Source organism: Diaporthe batatas (assembly GCF_019321695.1).
Source record: "Diaporthe batatas strain CRI 302-4 chromosome Unknown Contig00020, whole genome shotgun sequence".
NCBI classification, from domain to species: domain Eukaryota; kingdom Fungi; phylum Ascomycota; class Sordariomycetes; order Diaporthales; family Diaporthaceae; genus Diaporthe; species Diaporthe batatas.
In genome coordinates, this window is record NW_025408567.1 from 12,462 (window position 1) to 38,763 (window position 26,302).

At 60.3% G+C, this 26,302-nt stretch overlaps 6 protein-coding genes across 6 annotated transcripts; 1 reads left to right on the forward strand and 5 right to left on the reverse strand.

Moving 5' to 3' along the window:
- Nucleotides 1-692: 692 nt before the first annotated feature.
- Nucleotides 693-1,830, reverse strand: KVR01_012560 (uncharacterized protein; the record flags this gene model as incomplete). Its single annotated transcript, XM_044788087.1, has 2 exons — nucleotides 693-1,070; nucleotides 1,150-1,830. 2 exons carry the CDS (start codon nucleotides 1,828-1,830, stop codon nucleotides 693-695), a joined length of 1,059 nt encoding a protein of 352 aa, XP_044638371.1.
- Nucleotides 1,831-2,344: 514 nt separating this feature from the next.
- KVR01_012608 (uncharacterized protein) lies at nucleotides 2,345-4,815 on the reverse strand (the record flags this gene model as incomplete). Its single annotated transcript, XM_044781264.1, has 2 exons — nucleotides 2,345-4,486; nucleotides 4,555-4,815. The coding sequence occupies 2 exons, from the start codon at nucleotides 4,813-4,815 to the stop codon at nucleotides 2,345-2,347; spliced, it is 2,403 nt and encodes an 800-aa protein (XP_044638419.1).
- Nucleotides 4,816-5,926: 1,111 nt separating this feature from the next.
- On the reverse strand, nucleotides 5,927-8,196 carry KVR01_012551 (uncharacterized protein; the record flags this gene model as incomplete). Its single annotated transcript, XM_044795041.1, has 2 exons — nucleotides 5,927-7,156; nucleotides 7,240-8,196. 2 exons carry the CDS (start codon nucleotides 8,194-8,196, stop codon nucleotides 5,927-5,929), a joined length of 2,187 nt encoding a protein of 728 aa, XP_044638362.1.
- Nucleotides 8,197-8,901: 705 nt separating this feature from the next.
- Nucleotides 8,902-9,591, reverse strand: KVR01_012676 (ubiquitin; the record flags this gene model as incomplete). Its single annotated transcript, XM_044781505.1, has 1 exon — nucleotides 8,902-9,591. One exon carries the CDS (start codon nucleotides 9,589-9,591, stop codon nucleotides 8,902-8,904), a length of 690 nt encoding a protein of 229 aa, XP_044638487.1.
- Nucleotides 9,592-11,802: 2,211 nt separating this feature from the next.
- Nucleotides 11,803-14,484, reverse strand: KVR01_012668 (uncharacterized protein; the record flags this gene model as incomplete). The annotated part of the gene is made up of 2 exons (XM_044787326.1): nucleotides 11,803-11,903; nucleotides 11,976-14,484. The coding sequence occupies 2 exons, from the start codon at nucleotides 14,482-14,484 to the stop codon at nucleotides 11,803-11,805; spliced, it is 2,610 nt and encodes an 869-aa protein (XP_044638479.1).
- A 4,316-nt stretch (nucleotides 14,485-18,800) lies between these two features.
- KVR01_012520 (uncharacterized protein) lies at nucleotides 18,801-25,742 on the forward strand. Its single transcript, XM_044783368.1, has 5 exons — nucleotides 18,801-21,758; nucleotides 21,837-21,964; nucleotides 22,047-22,164; nucleotides 22,287-22,664; nucleotides 22,739-25,742. Exons 1-5 carry the CDS (start codon nucleotides 21,058-21,060, stop codon nucleotides 23,049-23,051), a joined length of 1,638 nt encoding a protein of 545 aa, XP_044638331.1. The 5' UTR covers nucleotides 18,801-21,057; the 3' UTR covers nucleotides 23,052-25,742.
- Nucleotides 25,743-26,302: the final 560 nt, after the last annotated feature.

The window sequence follows — 26,302 nt, forward strand, 5'->3', positions numbered from 1 at the left end:
TGCGTAGGCAAAGCATAAGTGCCGCCGTTTCTGCCCCGGCTCAGAACCTCCTTTCAGCGACCGACACGCTCCCCGGGTCCCACCTGGTTCCGCTAATCGCAGGCAGACGGCCTGCAATCTGGCGCCGGTGTCTGATATTTCTGCAAGGCCTAGTGGTGTAAGTATGGTCCATCCGCAGCCGTCACTGGTACAGAACACCCTCTACTGACCCGGGTGGAAGCCCTAGCGAGCCCATGCCATAGGCTATCCCCGAGGGCTGATGATATACACATCCGGGGACCTGGCCCCGAGGCAAGAGACGAAAGAGAGAGAGAGAGAGAGAGAGAGAGAGTAAAATATTACAGACGACCTTTGAGCTGCCGTACAACCCTTACAAACCTGCGCCTGGAATAGTCATCCCCGTCAGCGTCCATGGCCCGATACCAAAAACCCACCGTGGAAGAAGAAAAGGACGAGAACAAGGACGGGGCCGTGGACAGAGGGACCCTGGACCAGGCAGGGCTGGCCAACCTTCTGCTACTGGCCAACCCGATGGAAGTGAGGCGGCCGAGAAAGAGGAAGCACCAACGGGACGGACTGCAGCCACTAGGCAAGAGAAGTTGTATTTCTACCACTTGCAGATGAGAACTGAGCAATAATCTAAAGACCTCGGGGCTGCCCAGGCCTCACCTGGTATGACCCGAGGCGGACGTTCACCAACTCATCAAGCCCCTGGCGCGGTCGAAGCCGCCCCTGAGTTGTTGCTCTGGCTTGACGACCTTGCCCTGAAGGACAGTGTACTTGACAATGCCCTCGCAGTCCTCGGGCTTCACCCTGGCCAGCCAGATGCACTGCCCGGCACCTGCATCTGGGCCGTCATCCTTGGTCGGGTCCCTCTTGCGGGGGGTTAGGCTCTCGCCGTCCTTGAGATTTACCCTCTCCAGCGCATCCAGCCCAAAGGGGTCCGGACGACGGTAGATGATGACATTTGCGCTGTACTTGTGCCCACCGACGTGGGAGATAAAGTAGATGCCAACGCCGCCGGGCCGCTCGTCGTCCAGATCACGGTACAGGCCGAGGGGGCGCAGATGCTGACCACTGGATTAGCAAAGGAGCGAGCGTGGGCGGAACAGGTCGCAGGTCGCGGGAACAGGGCACACGGATGCTTACCCGCTGCAGCTCCTTCTTGATGAGGGGTGCCGACTGGCCGCAGCGCGCGTCACGGGTCTTCTGAGAGCACAGCAGTATGAGGACAGAGTGCGGGCTTGGGTGGCTGGTCAGGCCGTGGAGCTTGGGTGCAGGGTCGTGCAGGCCTGGCGGCGGGAGGGAGGCTGGGATGGCGGCGGCGGAGACAGGCTCGAGGGCCGAGGTGTTGGTAGGCGAGCGGTTGATGTACTCGGAGACGAGTGCGGGGACGGAGGCGGGCGTGACGTTGTGGACGACGGCAAAGGCAGGCAGCAGGAGGAGCGTGGTTGGCTCCGAGTAGTCGCTGCTGTGGGTTGGGGTCGGCATGTTGGAGGCGGACAGCATGAGCCGCCCATTGCTCGGCTTGTCGGCCCTGTCGATGGCCTGCATGACGCTGCCCTTCTCGTCGGCGACATTATGCGACCAGTCCGACTTGCCCGTGGCGACCAGGACGTGGGTGCTCCACGCCTTGACACCGCCGTAGATGTCGTCCGTCTCCTCGATCTTGAAGCCCTTGGGGTAGTGTGTCGGGCAGTTGTCACAGTCCCTCAGGCAGTCCTCGCCGTCGACCTCGGGGTCGACCTTGGGGAAGAGCTCGCTGGCCGGTGCTCCGCCGCTCTCGCCGATGGCCAGCTTCTTGGCGCCCTTGACGAGCGACCTGAACATCTTCCACCTGGGCGAGGGCACCCTGTCTGCGTGCGTGGCTGGGACCGCGGATAAGGGCAGGCAGAGTAGAGTCCTGGGAGGAAAGCGAGCCGGGCCGCGTCCAAAAAGTCGAGGGGATCGGGGGGGTTTATTTCTTTGCAGATGCACGGTAGGCAGAGACTGTCTCTGTCTGCGTATGGTCGGCCCACGCACTCGCTGGACGGGCTCCGGCCCTTGCTTCGCTTACCCCGAGCCGACCATCCAGTCGGGTCTCCGACCCGTTGTAATTCACCGAAGTCGGCCGGGGTTGCTGTTCATGGTTTAAATAAGTTATGACCCGACCACCTGGGCGGCCCCCACGCCGCTTGACTCGCTCGTAAGTCCGAGTTCCCAACCGAGCTCCGGGCTGGCCACCAGCGTCTTGCCCGGAGATACGACATTCATCGCTTGTGTCATCACGGCCAAGAAGGAACACATCAATTAAAATGTCCAATTACATACATACCCATCGATCACGCTTACTACCTGCCCACGCTTACTGTTGCCTGCCCTCCGCTCCAGCCTCGCCGTCGCCGTCGCCGTCGCCGTTGTTGTTGTCGTCGTCGTCGTCGTCGCTCTCGCCGTCGTTGCTCTGGAGCTCGAACGCCTTCTTGCCCTCGCTCTTCCGTCTCCTCAGCTGCCCCCTCTCCTGCATCTCCTGCCGGATCTTCCTGCTGACCTCCGCCAGCCCCGCCTTCGAGTCCAGCGTGGTGAAGCCACTGACGGGGAACCCCGCCGACCCGATCGCGCCGCCCGAGCTGCTGCTCCTGCTCCCCTCCCGGGACGGGGGGCGCGTCGAGAAGATGCCCACCTGCCCGATGTTGCTGTACGACTCGTTCTTGGGTAGCCCCCGGCTGGACGATGTCGTGTCCCGCCTGGCGAGCGGCCGCGTCGGGCTCTCCGGCTCGAGCCCCGTGCTCGACATGTCACTGTCGCGCCGGGTGGTCGGCGGCTTGCCCGGCGTCCGAGGCCGCCCGTCGTCCCTGGTCGGGTCAGCCACGATCCGCGTCCTGTCAAAGTCTGGAAACATCTCGGGCCCAAGCTCGTTGATCACCTCGGTCACGCGCTCGCTCAGCTCTGCCCGCCGCTCCCTCAGCTGGTAGATGTTGTAGCTGGACGCCGGGTTGAGGCACATGACGAGGGGGCGCAGCGACTTGAAGATGTCCATCCCCACCTCCCCCAGCCGCAGCGCCGCAAAGGTGATGAGCGGGAAGACCACCCAGCCGATCGGGAACGCCGTCCACAGCGGGATCCATCTCGGCACGTAGTCCCAGTAGCCCCAGAGGCGGTCCGCGTAGACCCTCCAGACAAAGATGCAGATGTACGTGTTGTACAGGATTGGTGCAAACCCCAGGGCGGTCATGATCTTCCATGTCGCCATCACGTCGCGGCCCTGGATCTTGACAGAAGAGCCCGCCAGGGCCTCCCTGGCCTTCCGCACGCTGATGAACTTGGTCAGCACAAAGACGGGCGTGAAGAGGAGGAGGCCGGGCAGGGTGCCGATCAGGAGCACCAGGAGCTTGACCACCCTGTAGAGCGTGGTCAGCACCACGGTGTGTATTGGCATCCTGGCGTACTGGACCTGGTGGTCGCGCATGTTGAGGTACCGGAGCTGCTTGTTGTAGTCCTTGACCGCCTCCGAGAGCTGGACGATACGCTCGTCGTCCTTGTACTTCTCGTAGCCCATCGCCAGCCTCCGGTTCAGCTCGACGACATAAGGGAGGGGGAGCTTCTTGCCGGTGGGCTTGTAGAGCCGCCTGGCCGCCTGGATGAGCATGAGGGTATCGTAGTCGGGTGTCTGCACCGTCACTGCCGTCAGGCCCTGGTATACCGTGTCCAAGAGCTGACCGATTGCGTCCCGCCTCTGCCCGTTCTTGTACATCTGGACGAGCTCGCGGGGGATCTCCATGGGCTGGCCGAACTCCACCACCGCCCTCGACCGGAACTTGTGGGCGTGGAAGTAGTTCATGCCGACGGGCACTATCCTGAGGTTGATCTCGGGCGACTCGGCGAGAGCCCCGAGCGCCATGATGGCAACACCGGCCTTCAGGGGGAGGAGCCCTGTCCGGTCGTGGCTGCCACCCTCGGGGAATATGCCCACGCAACCCCCGGACCGCAGCCGGTCAAACACTGCCTCGTACACCTTGGTCTGGTCAATGTGAGGGGCCAGCTTGTACGGGGTGCCATTGTAGCCGTCCTTGATGCCCCTGAAGTCCCTGTTGGTGAAGTTGCCGGATTCGTCGATGTCGTCGCGCGCCGTCAGCTGGAAGGCGGCCAGCTTGGTCTTGAAGGGCCTCTTGACGCGGATCTCCTCGGGCCCGTGGATCTCTGCAATGTCGACGCTGGTGCTTGCCTGGCCCTTGGCAGAGGGCAGGAATATCATGCCCCCGACCTCGGCGTCCTTTTCGAAGTTGGTGCCGATACCCCGGACCAGGGTCGGGTCTCCCACGGGGTCAGGGAGGTACACGGTGCCGCTCTTGGGGACGGCAGCGTCTTGGGCGCGGCCGACGGGGACGGCGCCGGTCTGGCGAGAGGCCCAGCCAATGAAGCCGTGGACGGATTTCTGGGCGACGAGGAGAGAGACACGGCGCTTGGCCTCCTTTTTCAGGGTTCGCTGGAGGATCAGGGCGTCGACGAACTAGAAACATTGCAGATGGGGGGTCAGCCATCAGCCATCAGCCACGGGGCGAGGGGTGGCCTGCTCACCTGGTTGGCGTGGGGCGCGGCGACAAACAAGACAGGCCCTTGCCTTGGGACCTTCCAGGAGCCTCTCGGGTGGACCTCGCGGAAGAAGAGATCGACAAAGATGGACATGAACCACAGGAAGGTGTCATATTTCCTGTTGCTCATGGGGTAGAGCTCGGTGGCGAGCTTCGGGGAGGCTGCGCTCTGGGGCGGCGCAGGCAGGCTGGAACCTGCAGCCGGGGCAGGGGCCGAGGCCGAGGCCGAGGCTTTGTCGGAAGGCATGGCTGCAGCTGTTCTCTATGGGGCACGCAGGATGGCGGTGCTGTTGTGCGTGCGATTGGGAGAGTCGGCGGCGTGGGGGGGGGAGGCGCGACCCGGGGCGGCGGGAGCAGGACTTTTGTTTTGCAGTGTTGTGTGGGGTGCTGCTGATCCAGCTGGGCAGTGGACTGATGGCAGCCGCTGCCGAGGCCGACGATGGGGTGGGCTGTCGCGAGCAGCCGGCAGGGTACGGCACGATACGAGCTCGGAGATTTGGTCTCTTCCTAGCCAGACCTGACGGCCATGTTCCAGTTGCAAGCAGTAGGCAGTACCGAGTGGTCGGCGGCGCGAAGGCGAAGATGGGCCAGGCGTCGAGAGGGCAACATGTGCTCCGTACGAGCGGAGCAGCACATGCGGTATCAACAAGTACCTAGGTACCTGTCATAGAGAGAGGTCAGGTCCACCGTCGTGGCGCTTGGGCTCTGGGTGGATCGGGCGGTTGTGTTTTTTTCTACGAAGTACCGTATTTCATTTCTATTTGAAAAGAGATCTATAATCAACCAAGTGACGTGACAGGACAACAGGCCACGCACTCCCCAGGTGGGGTTCCCTCGCTCTCGGCCACCCTCGCCGTCTGGCCGTCTGGCCGTCTACTAGTATGTGCACTTCACTCAGTCACTCACCTTGCCAGCTCGCCCGGCCAAAGCTCAATCCTGGCAGCTCCCTACCCAATAAGTACCTACTGCATGGATGGGCCACCCTGTCCGTGCCGATCCCCAACAAAAGCTCCAGCACCTGGGATGCATCTAGAATCTGCACTGCATCCTTCCTATCACTGCTGTGCAGCCTCATCCTTGCCGCGACTCAGATTGCCTGGTTACCTCCTGCCCTTGAGTCGCCCATGTGGGTGGGCTTGGTGCTGGGTTTGGTCGGCGGAATTCCAGACCTGGGGAACCGTCCATGACTTGCTTGCTTTCCAACAGCAGACCCGCGTCCTGTGCGTTGACCTGCCCTAGGCACATCTTGGAGAGCGTTGGGCCATCGGCCGAAGCCCAGGCGAGCGCCATTTGTGTGTGTGTGTGTGTGTGGGAGAGAAACCCCATTGCGTACGCTGGACAGTTGCGCCATTTGTTTATTATTTGCCTTTCCCCTTTCCCCTGTTCTTGCCCTTGCCCCGGCCCTTCTTCTCAGGCACGCTGGCATCGCCCCCCTCGAGCTCCTCCTGCGTTACCTGGCCCTGCTGCTCCATCTCCTTGAGCTTCTCCTGTCCCGAGATAAACAGCGTGAGGTCGTGGTTCATGTCCTTCTGCTCTGCAACCTCCCTGCTCAGCTCCTCATTCTGTGCCCTGCATGCCTCCAGCGCCCGGTTCACGTGCTGCACCTTCTCCAACAGGCCCTCATTGATCTTCTTCTCCTCCTGAAGGGACTGGCCTAGCTTTCTTGCCAGTTCCGTCGACCTGTCACCGCGCTTGCGCTCACGCTCAAGGTCCCGCTCTAGCTGCGGGATGACCTCGCCCTTGAGCGTGCTGTGCTCCTCCTCCATGACCTGGAGCCTGCTCAGCGCCTCCGCCGCCTGGGAGGAAGCAGCCTCCGCCGCAGCAGACGCCTTTGCCGCCTTGTCCGCCGCCTTGCTGATCATCTCCTCAAAGTAGGCCCGCTGGCTCTCTAGCTGGCTGGACAGGAGATTGGTGTACTCCATGCCGATGTTGTCCAGCTTCGCGCGCGGCACCACGTCCAGGTCGGGCCCCGCCTGCCTGTCCCCTTCGCGCGCCGCCATGTCGGTGCTGGGGAACTCCACCACCTTGCCCTCGCCCTTCTCACGGATCAGACGGTGAACCCACATGTCGCCTGCGTAGTCCCACACGTGCTGTGTCTCGAGCTCGAGGCTGAAGCAATGTGCCGTCTCCTTCCAGTGTTCCTTGGCATGCCCCCCCTTGTACCGGCCGCAGCCCACGTTGCCGCAGATCAGACATATCCACAGGTCATCCGTCGTGTCGCACGTGACGCAGATGTTGGAGATGCCGTGGCCAAAAGGGTGCGAGTACGGGTCGCTGGGGTCGGCCGACTGTTGAGCCGGGTTCGTGGCCCTGCAGACGGGGCAGCCCGACCCCATCCATGACTGTAGGCAGGTGCAGTGGAAGATGTGCTGACACGGGATGGTAATGAGCCCCGAGGTGTCGTCCATGCGCTCGAGGCATACCGTGCATGTGGGTAGCTCGACGAGGTCAGGGGTCGGGGGCGGGAACGGCTTGAGCGAGCTGAGATGGTGGGTGACTGCTGAGCTCTTGGACGAGCCCGCCTCGGGCTGGGACGGCGTCTCGATCGTGATGGATTTGATGAAGGTGACGTGGCAGATGCCCTCCTCCTGGGCCGGAGTCAGTCAGTAATTGTTGCCGCCCGAGGGAAGGGGGGCAGGCCCCGACCGAGCCAACCCCAACCAAAACTTACACGCACGGGGCCGAACGTCTTGCCGTCGAATTCCTTCCTCCAGGCTTCGGCCGAGTGGTGATCCCGGCACTTGATCAGAACCATGTAGGTGCCGAGGGCGCTGGTCATGAGCATGCGGTAGTGTGCCACCTGCGGCATCCACTTGCGCCCCACGAAATTAAGAAACCCGATGGGCGATAGGTAGCCCGGGACAGCGGGGATGCAGAGAATGGTGCCGTCGCCGCCGCCGAGGCTTTCGGTCGATGTGCTCGCGAGGCCCGGCTCGTGGGGCTCGTGGGGCTCGCGGTAGAGATGCACTATCCCCCAACCAGCCTCTGTCTTCTTGCCAGTCAGGGGCACAAACTCGCCCTTGGTATCGGTCCCCGGGCCCCCAAGATTTGGCCCCAGTGACGCGGCCGGGGAAGGGTGAGCACTGCTTGCCATGGTGGGACAGGACTGCCCAGGGCCTTGGCCGTGAAAGCCGTCGGGCACGTCGAAGCTTTCTATGCTGATAGATCCAAAACGCCAGTCTCTGGCCGCTGAATGAGGTCCAATACCGCTCAGGTGGCCCGGGGCTGGAAAGCTCCTTGACCTCTCCCGGCGCCTTGCCGTGCTCGGTAACCCGGTATCACCGTCCTCCTCGCCGGCCGCGGGGGGAAGCGGCCTACAAGTCCCGCAGTCGATCACTCTGGCAGGGGCACGGTGAAGAAAGTGGCGGTCCTCTGAGGGCAGGTATTGTTCGAGCTGGTCGATACTCCTTTGTTTCTCGCGCTTCTTCGAGGAGCCGGAGGTGGCAGGGTCGCTGCGGCGGTCGGGGTGAGGTGGTAGGATGTCGAAGATGCTGGACCCCACGTCCGGATGCCAGATGACAGGCCCGCTTGAGCTGCCAGCGTGTGCGTCACGGATCGTTTGGTTGGCCGACAGGGGGTCGGGGCTTGGGTAGAGCTCGATTTTGAGATGGTAGGAATAGGAATGCATGCTCCGTCCGGGCCCACGAGAGCTCTTGGTGCCCAGGACAAAGTGCCGCGACGGCGTGCCGGTCGTCAAAAGTACGTCGTGCGTTCTCAGGGCGGCAGGGACTGCCTCGTTCGAGAGTGACAGGTCAAAGCTATACGGGGTTGAGTCATCCTGCGAGACGGCTTTGCATGCGAGGAGGGGAGATGGTCATGGTCGGTTTTACTATGGAGCACACGACTGCGAGTTCCCAACTGGGCCGTGACTTCTAGAATTCGGAGGCGACACGACACGTCAGGGGGCCGGACTCCGGCGGTTGATGTGGGTGGGTATGACAAATGATGGCGGGGGAGCAAACAGATAAACAAACTCTATACGTTGTAAAGTGTATCTGCCGGCTCGAACATGCAAGTTGTCGCGTCACGGAAGCCGACGCTCTCATCACACATAGGCAGGCATCGCTGGTATTCATAGAAGGTTGCAGGCACGGGGCTTTTTTTTTACAGGTGGAGACATGTAGTATGGGTTGTGGTATTTCGTTGTCTCAATGCGGAGGTGGGGCAAACGCCAACCCCGCTAAACCGTGAACAGCATTATGAGATGCGCTAGCCGCCCCTCTCAGTAATCCGACCATTATGGCAGTCCAATCCGACCACGGCCTACCATGGCCTGCCTGGCTGCCTCGGCCGCTCCATATCCTTCCTTCCTTCCCAACTGAGGGCCAACCGATTACTCGCCACCACGGAGACGAAGCACCAAGTGCAGCGTTGACTCCTTCTGGATGTTGTAGTCAGACAGTGTCCGGCCATCTTCCAACTGCTTGCCAGCGAAAATGAGACGCTGCTGGTCTGGTGGAATGCCCTCCTTGTCTTGAATCTTGGACTTAACGTTGTCAATCGTGTCTGATGACTCGACCTCAAGCGTGATTGTCTTTCCCGTCAGGGTCTTGACGAAAATCTGCATTCCACCACGGAGGCGGAGGACCAGGTGAAGCGTGGATTCCTTCTGGATGTTGTAGTCGGAGAGGGTTCGCCCGTCCTCAAGTTGCTTTCCAGCAAAGATCAAACGCTGCTGGTCAGGGGGGATACCCTCCTTGTCCTGGATCTTGGACTTGACGTTGTCGATAGTGTCGGAGGACTCAACCTCGAGGGTGATGGTTTTGCCGGTGAGGGTCTTGACGAAGATCTGCATACCGCCACGAAGACGGAGGACGAGGTGGAGGGTAGACTCCTTCTGGATGTTGTAGTCGGAGAGGGTGCGGCCGTCCTCGAGTTGCTTGCCGGCAAAGATAAGGCGCTGCTGGTCAGGGGGGATGCCCTCCTTGTCCTGGATCTTGGACTTCACATTGTCGATGGTGTCCGAGGACTCGACCTCGAGGGTAATGGTCTTGCCGGTGAGGGTCTTGACGAAGATCTGCATGGTGACTGACTGTGTTGATGCGGTGGAGATGACGTGATGTGGGGGATGTTGATGTTGATGGTCTGGGTTGACAGAGGCGATGGTTGAATGGGTGCCTGTTGATGCAAGATGGTGTGTTTGTAGGAAGATGGATGGGAGACGCGACAGGTTAGGTCTTGGGGGATGGATGGTTTAAGTAGGATGGGGAGGGAGACGGCCGTGCTTTGCAGACGGATGTTGGTGGAAAGCGGAGGAACGAGGCCCCTTGTCACTCGTTCCTGCCTTAAAGTGGTGGGGGCAAGGCAGAAGGCAGGCCAGACAGGCCAGACTGAGCAGATTAGTGGGTCTGGCAGGCAGATAAAGGGGGAACGGGCCAATCAGAAGGCAGGCACAACAGCGGTGGTTTCGCCCGCGTGATTCATCAGCGGGAGCTTGGCCCCGGCGAGTGTGGGCGAGGTGGCTGGAGGCAAAGCAGGTGAAGCTTATTAGTAAGGCGGCCACGGAGCATCTAGAACGAGGGAACTGCTTCCTGTGCAGTGTCTGTCTGTCTTGTCTGTCTTGTTGGCCTTGGCTTGAATGCTCAGGAGAATGCGAGTGCGGTCCCGAGGGGGCGGCGGGCTGGACGGACCACGCATTGCGTCACTGCCCGTTTGTCACATGGAAGAGTCGATACGGAGCAACTCACTGGGCTTCACAAGTCATCGGGCAGCCTGCATTCAGCATCAGAGGATGCCGCCGGATAAAGGTGCTATCGTCTAAAGTGATTTTGTCTCGAGCAAGACACGCTGGCGGTGCGTGCGGCGGCGCCGTCGTCGTCGTCGTCGGGACCGTCAGCATGCCCCAGCCCCCGGCAGACCCGACCGACGTCACGCCCCTAGGCCGGGGTTGAGGCGCCCCGCCAGCCCTCGCAACAACCCCTGGCCTGGGCCCCGCTCGTCGTCAACTGCAGAGACCACGTCCCTTTTTGTGCCCATCAAGCACATACTACAGTATCGGCAACCGCCGCCCTCCAACAAATGCATCTTGGTGGACAAGCTTACTGACCGCAGCAAAGTAAGCTTATCCCTATGCACAAGGATGACGATGCATAAATCAAGACTGGTTCCCCCTCCGCTTCCCCCCTCCTTCCCGTTGTCTACCTACCTAGGCATACATCGTACGGAAAGGGGGCTTCATCATCCTCACACACACACACACACACGCACACACACGAGGCCCCCATGAGTCGCTTCTCCACGCTCACACAACCTTCTAACTATCCTGCCCTTTATGTGACCCACCCGTCCGGCGAGTTGAGAGCCCGGCTGCCCTGCAGCTGCCCTGCAGCTCGCCCAGAACGGCTGACTGCCACGTCCGGGCCCAGTAGCGGTGAGACTGCATCCCCCCTCCTCTCCCCGTCCCACAACAGCCGGGGCAGCCTCTCGGGGGCGCGGACCAAAGGGACAGAGCGCCGTGGTCTCACGGTGGCCCCTCATCACACTACTATTGCTGCCACCACAACTTCAGCTCTACTCGGAGGAATGCGCTTCTGCGTGCGATTTGAAGTGTTCGGTAATGAAAAGGACTCTTATTGTTCTCTAGTAGATAGCTACACATCGTTTGAATTCGACACGGCAGGTTGGGCGAGGGCTGTCCCGCGAGGAACCAGGTTGCAGACAAGCCTTGGGCCCAAAGACTTGTCCCCTGCCGCCACTGCCGCCCACTGTAGCGTCGAGGAAGCCGCGAGGGCAAGAAGTGTACTGTACTGTAAATAATGTTGCCATCATGTCGTTCGAGGCATGAGCCTGTCATAACGAACGCCGTTTTCCCCCGATGCCGCTGTGCACGTATCTATGCCGTTTGAGGTCACGCCAACGAGCCCTCCCTCTTCATCATAAAAGTTTTGGTCCGAACCCCGACGGCGGGGAACAGAGGTTCAGTCGTACAAAGTCGTTTGTGTCGTCAATTGGTCGTAAGCGTATGCTTCCGGCGCGTGAGCTGAGCGTCATGTCGTCGCAATTGTGGCGGTGACCGGCCGAGTGAAGAAATTGCAGCAAATCAAGTAAATCAGTAGTAAATCGCAGAAACGCCCTCGCTTGTAATGCCCGACAGATAATAGAACCACACAACCACCCAAGGAAAATACTGCCTCGCCCTCAAATGCCACTGGTGACTGCCCAACCCCTCCGACATATTGGCAGGGTTGCTGTGGCGTCACTGCAGTATAGAGAACACCAAGACCACCAAGACCACCTAGTTGGAGCGAATGACCAGCTTGGATAGGAATTTGTTCGACAAAGAGTCGAAATCATCCCTATCAAATTTGGTATCTGGCCGAGTCCTCAGATATGCCTCTGCAAATGACGTTAGTGACCGCAAAGAGACACACGAGACAGAAAGTGTTGGGGAGGGGGGTTAGGGCTTACCATGCTTCATAACATGCTGTCGGACTTCAGTCATGGCCTCGCAGACCGCTTGGTTGTTGTTGAGCAGCTGGCCGTGTCTCCGTGTGTCCCACTCGGTGAAGGCAGGCAGCTTCTGTGATATGGCGTGGAAAAGGCCGACGATGACGCCGACGGGGATCGTCTCCATGTCGCTGCAGAACTTGTTGACGGCAACGGGGTCCGGGACGCGGTAGTGACAGTCAAACTGCATCTCCTCCCAGACTGCCAACAGTATGGACGCCAGCATGAATATCGTGGGCCAGTTCTTCAGGCGGTCTCCGCTGTAGACACTGGAGTAGAGCGCCGAGAGCTCCTCCAGGATGTCCTTCTGCAGCTCCCGCCACATGTCGGCCATGGCACACTTGATCTGGAAGTTGATCATGACGGGTGCGACGACCTTGCCAAAGTACTTGGAGTCCTCGTCGTCGATGGTGCCGTCCAGCTGCTCCTCGGAGCCCTGCTGCTCTACCATGGTGATGTGCAATGTCAGGTTGTAGGCCAGCACGAGCTTCAGCGCCTTGCGGATAACCGGCATCCTCTCCTTCATGTAGAAGCGGTGAGCAGTCTTGAGGATTTCCGTGATAAAGGGCGTGCCCTCGAAATGATCGTCGATGAATGTCTCAAACGACTGGTCGATATGTTTGTCAAGGTACTCGGAAAGCGCCTCCATGGACACGCCATCACGGCCGACATCCAGCTTCTCGGTCCTTATCTCGAAGTCGATGGGCTCTTGGTCCTCGAGATGAGACTCGACCCAGTCGACCTGGAAGCAACTCTCGTCCGCGACGAAGACCTCGCGGACCATGACGGGTAGGCAGAAGCCATAGCCGTGTGTGATCCACATCAGCGTCTCCTTCTGCGCAAAGCCCTTGACGTTGTAGACAGACACCCCGCGGTCAAGGTGCCTCTCGTAGTCGGCCTTCCAGTCCTTCATGAAGAAGCCTATGTCCTTGATGTCGATACGGGTGCAAGGCACCTGCCAGAGACGGGCATGGGAGGGCTGGCACCCAGCACAAGGCTCTCCCTTGTCACACGTCTTCTTGAGGAACTTGCATCGCAGGCAGGCCCGCAGCTTCCTGATCTCGCTCGCCTGCTTGCGCTGTTCGGGCAACAGGGGGCCCCTCCGCCTGCCCACCTTCTTCTCACCAGTTCCGTCCTTCTTGCCGTTCGACGTCCTCCGAATGACGGCCTTGGCCTGGCTGGGCTTGGCGATGGGGCTCTTCCTGGGGGCCGTGGTCCTCCTCGCCGGCGGCGAGACAGAGGGCTGAGCGCTGGTGGAGCCGACGCCGGAGCCGCTGGAAGGGCTCGACCGACTGCTGGGCGTGGTCTTGATGGGGACTGGGGTGACAGCAGCAGCAGGGCTGATCAGCTCATGGGTGTGGTGGTGGTGGTGGTGGGCGTCTCCGTGGAAGCAGTTGCGGTGGTTGCTGTTGCTGTTGTTGTTCTCGGCGTACGAGTCGGACCCGGGCGAGAAGGGTGAGTAGGGGAAAGGCACCTCCTCGTAACTGCCAAACTCCAGCGAAGTGCCGTCTGACTGGGACGAGTCAGAGTTGGTGCGCAAGTGCAGTGTCTGTCCCGGGTTGAAGACGTTCTGGGCTTGTTGGGTCTGGGAAAACGAGTCAAAGTTGGGGTGGTACATGTCGACCATGGCCCAGCCGTTGTCGCTGCCGGAACCAAGGGACAAGACCTCGAGATAAGTGCCGGTAGGAGAGTTGCTGCCCATGCTGCCCACACGAGGTAGGCCGTCAGCAGGCATGTGCATGGCGGCCTCGAAATCCTGCCAGTTGGCCATGCCCGTGCTCATATTGGCAGTGCTCAAGTCCCACGGCATCGGCTGTTGCCCCTCCTCCACGGGGGAGATCTGGTACGTGGACGGATCCGCCTGCTGCATGCCGGTGCCCAGCGCACCTTGTGCGTTCGCGGGGAGATAGCCTATGGGCGAAGGCTGCAGGTTCGCCAGAAATGGGTTGAAGGTGATCATGGCGGAAGAGTCCTGGATGAAGTGGGACAGATCCTGTGGCTGAGGCTGGGCCTGCATGTGCTGCTGCTGCTGCTGAAAGGTCCAGTCTGCGATCATGGAGGGCGCGTGGGGGAGAGCAGCGGTGGTGTAGGGGGCCTGGGGCGAAAGCTGCTGCTGGTGAGGACTTGAGGCGGTCGAGCTGTGGTGGCCTATCGGGGACTGGCCATGCGGGGACTGTGCCTGTTGCTCTTCCGGAGACGAGGCGGCGATGGTGTGGGTGTTGGGAGAATGCATTGAGACGGGCGAGACGCCTGCGGCGGCGGCGGCGGCCATGTCTAGGGGTATCTGCCAGTTCCCCGAGGGGCTCTGGCGGCTGTGCTGCTGGACCATGGCGGTGGACGTGGTGGCCGGTATCGAGTTCTGCGAGACGCCGGTGGTGGTGAAAGCCGCGTATCGTTCCCGTGGGTCGTAGCCGAGCTGTTCCAACAAGGCAGCCTCTCCTGCCTGGCCGGCGCTGAAGTCGAATGTCATGGCTGGCGGGGTGTTTTGGGGGTCGGGAGGGCGGAGGAGGAGGGCAGACGGACTGGGGGAAGAAGGGATTGGCGATGCTCGATAATATTGTACTGTTTGTGTGCGGCGAGGGCGGGAGTCAGGACACCGCTCTTTCCGACAAGGCCTCGAGCAGAGACCGGAGGGATGTCAGAGAAGGGTCATGAGCTGCGCGAGCAACCGTTGACCTGGACCTTGGGGCCTTGGGACCTGGGACCTGGAACCTGGGCGGGAGGAGGATTAAAGCAGGGCTGCTAAGATGGGAGAAACTCGGTTGACCCCGGGTGGATTGTGAGAGGGAGAGGGAGTAGCCGAGGTGGGTGGGAAGGGTGGGCGTGTGCGAGCGATGTCTCTCTCTCAAGTTCAAGTTCAAGTCAAGGTTGGGCTGTTCTTGTCCGTCGACGTCAAGACATAGAAACACACACACCACACGCAGACACACGCAGACACACGCAGAAGGGCAGACAGACGGGCAGAATGACGGACACGCACGCACACACACGCACAATGTCTTCGGTCGTCTGGTATACTCGGTAGGGGGGGTTTGTTGGAAAAAGAGCAAGACAAGAGGGGGGAGAAAAATGAGAGAGGGAGAGAGGAGGAGATGGAGCCGAAGAGGGCCAGAACAAGACGACGAGGGACGAGTGAGTGAATCTCTTTTCTCGCGTCCCCTCCCTGGTGCAGCGCTGCAGTGCTGCCGTGTCTGCGTCTTGGGTCTGCGGCTGCGTCTGCTGTGGTTCGTTCTGGCGCTGGTCTCTGTTGCAATGGGGATGCTCAAGTCCCGCACATCACTCTCGTCTCTGGTCGTTGAAGAAGCGGTGAGCGTGCAGCACTAGTAGCACGGCCAATCCCAGCCTCGACATGAATCAGACCAGGGTGCCGGCTCCACAAGCTTCGAGAAAGTCTCTTCGCGCCTTCTCTGGGGCGAGAGGGACTTTGGGCCCCCTCTGCCGGGGTCTGCTGGCCCCAGCCGCCAACTGATTGGTGCCCGTTGCAGAGCCCAGAGTCCGGCCTGCTCCTCGCTGCAGTAGAGACTGGACGGCTCCACCCAAAATCGGAGGCCGGGACGCCCACACTGCACCAAGCCACCTACGGATCCGTGGAGCACGGAGGGGGGGGACTTTGCACCTGCCCTGTTCGCACTGTCCTCGAGACCCTCCTTGCCCCCGTCTCTTCTCTCTCTTGCTCCTCTGCTAAGGTGGCGCCCCTCCCCGCTGTGCTACCATAGCCCATCACCTACCATGTACGGAGTAGTAGTCTATCACAGACATTCTACTATCAGACTGTTTGACTGTGTATGCAGCATCCCTCCTGCCCTCCTGCCCTCCTGCCCTCCAAGCCGGGCGCACGAGTTGGGGATGCTTAGCTGGCAGCGCTGGCTGGCTTCTGGCACAACTTGAAGTTGTAACCAATTGTCTTGCCTGCCGCCGAAACAGGATTTGGACAGCATGAACACTGCCAACATACCACCCACCACCCACCATCCACCAGTCAGTCATCTGAGCCAGCGGGTCACGTCGTTCTGAAACCCCCGACGACGACCCTTTGCTGGGGGACTAGGACCCGACCTTGCAGGAGAGCAGGAGAGCTGGAGAGGATGAGTTGGCCCGGCCCAGCGGCACAGTATGTTGTCCACAACAGTGCTACGGTTCAGCGTCAACGTCAACGTCAACGTCTCAGCTGGCCACACTGCCCACAACGGCCCTGCCTTGGGATGTTCAGGATGTTTGGCGATGGGTTGGTTTTGTGGGCTGTGGGCTGTGGGCTGTCTGTGGTCTGTGGTCTATGGTCTCTGATCTTAGTAATGCCGCCATCACACCCGCGTTGATAGTGCTGATCCTGTGAGACACCGTCGGCACAACCCTACCTACATCCAGGCCAGAAGCTACCCGTCCAGCCCGTCCAGCCCGTCCAGCCGTCTCGCAATCTGTTGCCACCCTGTGACACCTTACCGGCGAGCATTAGGAGTACACAGTAGTGATTGCACAAGACACACCCACACACCCACACACCCACACACCCACAAGAACCTACTCGGGCCCATCGAGAGGCAATGGTCATTGTTGATTGAGGTATGACATTGAGAGTTCAGATTGCGGCGCCAGCCGGTGCCGGCAGATCAGTTGACGACGTTGGGGTTGCCCAAGGTCGATCATTGTTTCCAACATTGAATACCACAAGCGGCCGGACGGCCCACGGAGCTAGCTGTCAGCTGTGTAGCTACGCAGTACTCACCCGCCAACAACCAACCCGACTGCCCATCTCGGGTGCCCTGGTTGCCTGGTTGCTCCAATTGCCCTGCCAGCCCTGCCAGCCCCGCCCACGCTCCTCTCCAAGGACCCGTGCTCAGCGTGTCGCGGCATCATTGCGTCAGATGTCCTGCCGACTGTGTATGTAGTAATGTTACAGTAATAAAGGGCGAGTTTCGCACCCCCAGTGTCGCTCCCATTCTCGTTGATGGCCGAGAGCTCCATAGGATGGAGAGAATAGAAACAGGCCATGCGGGTTCTTGCCTTGCGCAGGTCTCCGTCCGAGGGTGGAGCTGTGGGGTGAAGCATCGTGTTGTCATGCCCCTCGCCAAACCGCACGGCACAATGGTCATTGTGATACTACGCAGTAACAGGACAAGCACGGCCAGTGAGTGGGCTTGAGAATCTGGTCGACGCCGGGGCCATTATCTCTTTGCCAAATCTGGTCTCCTATGGGCCCGAGGCTGGGCCCGAGGCTGGGTCCGTCCGCAAACGGGGGTAGAGTGTGCCAGGCAGAAGTTAGAACGACTCTGCTAGCAGTCCCCACCAGAGAGGAAGAGACTAGGAGATGATGCAGAAGTAACCACACAGTGAGAGAGCCGGCCAGCCCAGGTAGACACGGCAAGTGTCGGGTCTGCAGGACCCGTGTATATTCGCATCGTATCATTGCTCAGTCCAGATCGGCCTGCCGGCCATGACGGTTCATCTTGCTCCTTGAGTGGCCAGAGCCCTGGACTCGCATGCTGCGTGGCAGCTATTCGTTGGACGGCGACGGACAAGCCCTGATGCCCCTGCACCCGTCAGCCATCCTATTCTTCCCCACGCCAGCACCCGCGCCATTCTGTGCCAGGCCATAACGGGTAAAAACCGTGCGCATCACCGTGCGTGCGCTGTCACCCAGACGGCTCTCGAAAGACCTGCCGCCTGCCTACAGAGTGTTCACCTAATATCGAACAACCCTGACCCACGTCCATCTATTAAGTTCAGCGAAGACCCTGCTCCGAAGTCCCCTCCTTCTTCCCTGGCGTTGCTCCTCATCCGAGAGCTTGAGCGGGGCAGCCTGGCGCTACGATGGCATATGCTAGACCATGCTCGGCGACACTGGGAACACTGAGAACGCTTCCTCAGTGTCCTGAGTGTCCTGAGTATTGTGCTCTATCTGCCCCATATATGCTGCAGGCAACGTACGTACAACGGCGATCTCTGTCAGACTCAAGTTCCCATATAGGCCGACGAGGCTGCCAGGTCGGCACGGCTGTCCTGGTTCGCCAGTCTGTCTAGGCGGGCTCCCGGCGGCCACAGAGCGGTTGAATCGGGATAGTGAGGCTCAGGGTCTTGGGATGCATCCTACTCCATAGAACGGTGGGGTTGTGGTGCTGGCAACGCATGAGGGGCATCTTCGCGTCGTGTTGCCCCGTTCGCAATCGACTGCGGCTGCTGGGCCTCAATCCTTGGGCCGGAGATCGATCCATTCTTGATCGTCTGCAGGCGACGAAACGCCGTGATGGTCCGGGCTCTCGATTCGCGCCGCGCACTAGAGGCCATCGTTGTAACTGACCGCCGTTTACCCGTTGTCTACCGGTAGCTCTAGCAACTACTACCATGTACTAGGTGGACAATGGGATTGTCGACGGGGGCCAGGACGCCCCACCGTCACGGGAAACCAAGACAGGGCCGGTAGCTTGTTTGCCAGGCAGGCCTGTCGAGAGGCTCGCCCACGCGCATGCAGTAATCAAGCACGCAAAAAGGGGCTGCGTAGCCAGCCGGGCTGCCGGTTTGACTCTGCTGGGGAGCAGTGTACGGGGTTAGAGGCACTGCTAGTCAGAGGGAATACCGCAGTTGGCAGCGTACATCACAGGCGTACATACACATTCGGGATGTTCCCAGGGAAGCCCCTGACGGACGGGATATGGTGTTGCTGAGCCGCACTGCACAGGCTCAAGGACAGTGCTGCAGTTGCCATTGAGTTTGGGAGGTTACGACCCTAAAAAGATCACAAAGGACCATGTCCCGTCCTCGGTTGCCGCGCACGTCTCATCAGTTGGTCTGGCGCAAGGATCAGGACGAGGGTCTCGAGGTCTGAGCACCTGTGGGCCTTCCTCTCCCCATCCATGAGCGATCTACTAGTCGCATGCATGGTGACTACACCATACGTGCCGAAGCGGGACAAGCTGGACCAGACGACTCGCTGGACAGGTTGGTCCCTGTTGGCGAGACTCTCCCCGTGCCGAACTGATGCTGCTTCGTGCCTTGACGATGTCGTCGGTCGCTGGCAGGCTGCGATAGCGTGCCTCTTTCTGTTATCGTGCAGCCAAGGCATTGAACTCTGGACCCTCTCTGCTGCATCTCTCTCTGCAGGCCATGATGGGAACCTGCAGGTGCAGTCTCAGGGGCAGGGGAGGATTTTTTTTTTGCCTCCCCCGTCCTAGTCTACGTCTGCGCGGGTCCGGCGTGACGCCCATGCTGGCCATGGCCGCCACGGGCATGGCTCATGGCATGGTCGCAGCCTCTTTGCGTGATCTTGATTGATCTGGTGATCCAGATCGTCTCATGGTTCCTGTGCCTTGCCTCGCCTGGTCTGGGTCCCGGCTTTGGCCCAGCACTCGACGAACGGTGAGTTTCGGCTATGGTGGGTGGTCGGGTGGGTACGGTACGCCTGCACATTCCGCAAAAATTAGGGCAGACTCTGGGATTCTCGCCGTCGAGGTCACACGAGATCATGCTGTAGGCGCATTCATGGCGCACGTCAGAACATTGTTGTTGATGGCCCCGTCACATTGGTCCGGTGGCTTGTAAAAGCCAAAATCTACCCGACCGACTTCAGGCTGAACGGCGGTCAGCCAGTGCTTGCTCGTGCTCACCCATCCATCGCACTGGGCGTCAACCTCGCCAACGGCTACGAGATGCGTGCATAGATCTGGGCCATGAATGTCGTACTTGTGGCATGCTGCAGCTAGGAGCGCAAGGGCCTTCGCTGCCCCATCGGCGAACATGCCTGCCTGCCTGCCTGCCTGCCTCGAGGTCTGATGGAGTCCCAGAGCCGAACTTATTGCGGCACCGACTGGCGCTTTATCAGAATCGCGCGCGACTGACCTTGGACATGAAGCAGGGCTGAAGTTGATCCGGCGTTTGCCCCCGATCCTGACTTCCAGTTCTACTAGTAACAATACTTCGGTGCTCTCCGAGGAACTCCAACGGTTGAATCTAGGTTGCCCCTTTGCCTCGGAAACCGGTCGGGGCTCGATCTCAGAACAACGGTAGGTGCTGATGGTGCCCACTATACGCCGATCCGTTTCGGGCTTTCTCCGGGTCCATTGGGGAGCCCGTTCGGCGTCTGCGGACTACCAGGCCACCTGGGTTGTAGTGTAGGTTCTGGCTGCGGCCCAGCTGAACGTTTCCTCAGAGGCTTGGATGGGCCGCAAATGCCCTCGTCCGTTGATGTTGCAGCCACCACGGCATGCGGCCTCTTGTGCAGAACGTCGACAGTGCTTTGTGAGCGTACCCCGGGTTTCTGTAGTTGTGTTGGGGGTTTCTGCGGTGCCGGGCCGCCTTGCGATCGTGCTTGTTTTCGGGGACCCCGGGTCCTTAGGGGTTGCCGGACCCTCCTCCAGGTCCATACCCGGTCCAAAGTCTAGGGCGGGCGATGAGGATCACTGCCATGGTCACCAGGCTGTGCTGCCCCCCAATGACGATGTCATATTTGGATGTCAGGGCGGAGTGCTGAATTGGCCGTGCTTGAGGAGCCAAAGGCCGTTTGAGAGCAGCGGCGGCGGCGGGGGGGGTCCAGGACACGACGGGGCAGGTAGACAAGATGTGCAGCTGAGAAACCGTGCTTGGCTTTGAGGTCGCGTGGGCTTGGGGTGCAATCTGGGTTGTGTCGAAGTAGGGCGTGTTTAAGAGCGTGGATCGCAAGCTGTTTCTGCCTTGTGGTCGGTTGGGTTAGCAGGACTCGGCCTGTCGGCTCGCCTCAATGAAGCTCTGCTACAGCTTGACTCATCTGTCTGCCGTCTCATCGAGCCAACGTCAACCGCTGGCCGTGGACCGAATGACCTAGACAATCGAGCCATCGTCGGCGACGGAAACAGCGACAGCAGCAAGCAGTAGTTAGTATTGTGCGCACGCGACAATACCACGGCAGCGGGAAAGCGGGAACAGCAAGAGTTGTGTGAGCGGCTGCGATCCAGTCTCGGCCCAGCACTGGAACGTCGTCCCCTCGTTGGGCTCTGCCCGTGGCCCCTCCGCCCAACCAGCTCGCACCTCACCTCCGGCTCTCTCTCTCTCTCTTCCTCTGCCCCTGGGTCAAGTGATGAGGGCCAGGACAAAGAACCAAGGCGCTCGCAACCGTGTCATCTTCCCTGGTAGAGCTGTTGTTGCGTCCATCTTGCAGGCCAAGAAAAGCCAGCACCGGGCGCCCACAAGCACTGCACCGGCCCCATTTGCCGATACACCAACAGGCGGCCGCGTGTCCGCCATGATCCCCGATCTCTTCACGTCGCTGCCCCCCGTGAGGGATGATCTGCAGTCCGAAACCACCGTGGCCCAGGACGACACGGTGAGCCTCTGCCTGCCCTTCCTGTCGGGCGAGAAAAACGGCAGCTGCAATGACCATGGCCTGCCGCGACTCGACCGAGAGAGACATGTCAGGTTTCTACACAAGCAGCTGGGGAAACACCCAGCCCCCTTCGTCGCCGCAGATGCCAGCCGGCCTTGGTTCCTCTGCTGGTCTCTGAATGGGCTGAGTCTGCTGGGCGAGGACGTCTCCTCCTACCGCGCTGCCGTGATCGACACCGCCCGGTCCATGCAGAACGACACAGGCGGCTTTGGTGGCGGCAACGGCCAGATGTCACACCTGGCCACCACCTACGCCATGGTTCTGGCACTGGCCCTCGCGGGCGGGGACAGCGTGTATGAGGTCGTTGACAGGCGCGCCATGTGGAAGTGGCTTTGCGCCCTGAAACAGCCCGACGGTGGCTTCCAGATGGCTGTTGGCGGAGAGGTGGACGTCAGGTGAGGGCTCGCCTTCCCAACCCCTGGGCCCTGGGCCCAGACCATCAGCGTGCGCTCCAATCTAAGATCTGGACGTAGGGGCGCGTATTGCGCAGCTGTCGTTATCTCCCTGTTAAACCTCCCGACGGATTTGACCCCCGAGTCCCCGGCATGGACTCCCGATCATCCCACGCTATTCACCAACCTGCCAGAGTATGTTCAAAGATGTATGTACACTCAAGTCTCTCCTCCGCGCTCTGGTCCGCCTTAGCCCCGTGAGCAAGCTTCGCTAACCCCCCTCCGCCCAAGGCCAAACATTCGAGGGAGGCATATCGGCCCACCCGGGTGCTGAAGCACATGGTGCATATGCCTTCTGTGCGCTAGGCTGTCTCGCCATTCTCGACTCTCCCGATCGCATCATTCCGAGGTAAGCACCCTCCAAACAGGCAGGCAGGAGCCTTGGGATGGTGGTCACGCAGGTCCCCCGTCCTCTGCCCGGCCAGTCAAACGGTGACAAGAATCTGCGCATGCTGACTGGCAGCTGCTCAGATACCTCGACGTTCCACGACTCATCTCTTGGCTGTCCTCGCGGCAGTATGCCCCCGAGGGTGGGTTCTCTGGTCGCACTAACAAGCTTGTGGATGGATGCTACAGCCACTGGGTCGGCGGGTGCTGGCCGCTGATCGAGGCCGCCCTCGCAGGAGGGGCGCCAGCAGCAGCAGCAGCAGCAGCAGCAGCAGGAGGAGAAGTAGGAAGGGGAGGCAGCAGCGGGTACGCACCTCCGCTGCGGGATGATCAGCCCGGCCAGGGACACAAGCTCTACCCCCCCAGCCGGTGCTTATACAGCCGCGAGGGACTGATTCGCTACATCATGTGTTGCTGTCAGGACCAGAGCAAACGCGGTGGCCTGCGAGATAAGCCTGGACGGTACGTGGTAGATGGGCCTTGCCCTCAAAATTGCCGTCGTGACGTTTTGAAGACCTTCTAAGTCGATTCTATAGCACCTCGGACGGTTACCACTCATGCTACGTCCTGTCCGGACTGAGTTCTGCACAGCACAAGTCGGAACTGGACGACGCGGTTGCTTCTGGTGATGATGCCAGCCAGTCTGATGCAGTGAATCCGGGCAGTACGTTGCTCAGCGGTAGCGGGCAGCCTTGCCACGCTACCTCGTGGTCGGTCACGCCGTACCTCGACGAAGCCCAAATATTTGACGAGCAAGATCGCCTTGTGCCGCTGCACCCGCTTTACACAATTCCGGTCGGTCGCGTGGCGGACATAAAACGGTACTTCTATGCGAAGCCAGGATTCTAGAATCCCTCGCCCACCATGGGCCAAGGCAGGCGCACGCCACGGGTATGTTTTGGTCATGCAACACCAACTGGCGTCTTGCACGCACACAGGATCCCCGTGCAGCACGAATCAGAGGGGGCATCTGAGGCCCGCCCCAGCTGGAACAGTTCAACGGCCACGATTAACCATGGCACAGCATTCAGGTCCGGATGTCACGTGTCGACGTTTAGCGACGACATCAGGCACAGGGCAACTGAGAGAGTGCGCGTCTTGTCCGACTTATTTCTACCGGGAGTAACAAATGATCGGGATGTGGCACGGATTGCCCCCTTTTCAAACGGACTCTAAACGAGGCAGAGCGGCCAGGAGCTTGGGGGACACGATGTTCAGGGATACCGGAAGAGTGTGATTGACGGGACGACAGGATTGGCCGGCACGGCCTACTTGTAAGCGGTCTCTAGGCTATGTAATCAAGTCGATTTCCCCAGAACCCCAGTTCAGTTCGGCTCGACCGAGGTGAGCGAGGAGAGACTAGCAAGTGTCAATCCCGTGAACCCTGCCTCTGAGGACGACCCCCTCGTTAACAGTACAGCACACGCGCATGAACCACGTCCGGGACGCCGGGGCCGGGGGCCAGGACCTTAGAAGGTCGCGGTGGGCAAAGTTTAGAACGCCACCACGTAGATGTACGCCTGAGGACGCCCCGAACCGCCGCGTGCGGGAGATCCAGATGCCATGAGAATGCACGATGAGAGAGGTCTGCGGAGGTTTTCACCAATCAAGGCCGCTCCAGAAGCAGGCCAAGCAGGCGGCGAAGCGCTGCTGCTGTCCTTTTGGGCGTCTTGCAGGAATTCTGACGATGCATTGCAGATTGCATTTCACCTGAACGATGACTTGGCTGGGACGAGTGAGAATCAGCAAAGCGGAGAGCGGTACGCAGGGACCGGGCCCAGAGGGAGTGCTTGGGATCATCGTGGGACGCTTGGATGCCGAAGTCATGATGGAAATGACGCCTCCGGCAATACACGACACACCACCCTGGGCCTCGAAAACGGGCCCCTCGAGTTGACGTGTCCGCCTGGTGTTGTTCATGTACGTACTATGCAGTCAGATATCAGATGATCACGCAAATGGCTGTTCCCGATGGTGGGTGCGGATGCTGGGTGGTCTACAGCCACGCTATGAGAAGTATGCATGGATAGGAGAAGGACATGCCTAGGTGGGAACATGTCTACGTGGAAAGCAACCAAGGAGGAGAGGGGTCCTTTTCTTTGGGGTTCTTGTTGTTGATGCGGCGCCCGGTGTGAAAGGGTAGAGCAGGCCAGGCCAGGCTGGATGAAGCTTGAGAGGGCTGCATGCCGCAAGTGGTTGTTGACTCAGATGCATCTGAGACGGAGTGCAAGAGGAGCCCTTCACTGGGGGATTCAGAAGGGAGCACAGAATGCGGTGCAAGGGATGTTTCGATCTTTGTGGGACACCTCGTGGCAGCTTTGGGGGTCAAGGTGTGACTGACACGGAGGCGCGCAGGCGCACGTACACAGACATACACATACACATACACATACACATACACCTACACATTCACTTACAATTACACTTGCACACACACACACACGTGCGAGAACACAGGTACGGCCCTAACAGGGCCGACTCGAACCTGCTGCAATGCAGTATGACGTTGGCAGGGTGGTCGAGATTGACGTGGAGGACTGGACTCGGACTGCAGGCTGCACGAGGAGGGAGGAGGAGAGAGCGCATCGGGACCGGGAGGTATGATGCTGCTGTGGCTAGTGGTGGATCGTGGGCGTGTCTTCCTGGCCTGGCCTGGCCACATTCTCGAGTCCGACGAGGTCGAGTCCGGCACATGGTTTGTTGGTTACGGGCTGCAGGGCGAGGGACGGCTGGTGGCAGCATTCGTCACATTGTACGGGACCTCACCGGCCCTGGCAGACCTTGGACCGGCCACGGGCGGTCACGGGCGATCCAACGGGCTGAAACACACAGACGGTAGACCTTGCTGTCGACTTGTTTCCACTGTGGTGTGGTAGGTGCCCAGGTGGTTGGTAGGGAGACTGGGAGAGTAGGCAAAGTAGGGTCCAGATTACACACATGTGCACCAAGAGGGAAGGCTGGCGCTTGGGCCACATGGGAGGCAAGGTTCTCAGTACGCAGTAGTCTTCTGGCTGCCTTTGTCCTCGTCCCCGTCCCCGTCCCCATCCCCATCCTCATCTTTCCAACGTCCCTATACTGTGTAGCTCACCAACCAGGCAGCGCAGTTCCAATTGGCCAATCACAACCAAGGCCGGCCACTCGCGGCCGCTGATCCTTCGACCCGGTCCGTGCCTTCCTGCTGACTGGACTGGGCTTCTGGAGCATCATCCTGAGAATCCATATCAGAGCATCCGTACAGCATATATACAACAAACCGCGGGTCATTGTCAGTGTCAAGAACCTCACACCACAATACTAGACCAGAGTCTGGGGCTTGTTGGGCCCCCGGCACTTGAAGAGACCTGACGTCCCCAGGCTCCCAACGCCGAACTTGAAGGCAGCCCACCGAGCATTTTGAAAACAGGGCATCTGCGAACAGCCCCACACCACCCACCAGAACCACACCGGCGGAGACCATCGGCTGCTTCTGCCGTTTTTCTGGTGCTTTTTTCTTTGTCGTTGCTGGGCTGCTGCCGTTGCTGCTGCTGCTGCTGCTGCTGCTGCTGTCGCCGCCGCCGCCGTGGGCTGGGGCTGGGGCTGGGGTTGGGTACATGGTGATCTTCAAAGTACACTTTCCCCTCCCGCCCCATGTACCGCCAAGGTACTCGGCTGGCTGGTGCAGGCACAGATGGTACAGCTCGGCTACGGCGACCCCTCGCTCCGTGGATTTCGGGGGTACTTGGGGCCGTTGCGCGCTACATTCTGATATCTCGATTAATTTCAAAGCCGCATTGCCAACTCATCACTGCATGAGTGGCATTGCGCAGGCCTGTTCTGCTCTGCACTGCTGCGACATCCAGGGTACATTGTACACCGCGGTACACACATGCACGAGGCCCCGCCACCACCAAGACGAGTGCAGCGCCGTTGCCTTATTGCCTTGCTGCCCTCGGACGCCCCGTCTCTCGACTCTACCTCCCGAGCCCACCGGGCCAGCGGCCAGCACCACAGACAGGCACAGTAGAGAGATACCAATGGCATGCCTCAATGGGAAGGCCGGCGTCAGGTGGGCCACGGGCGGTCGCCAATGGTTGCCACCTATCTATCGCTCGTGGTCCGCC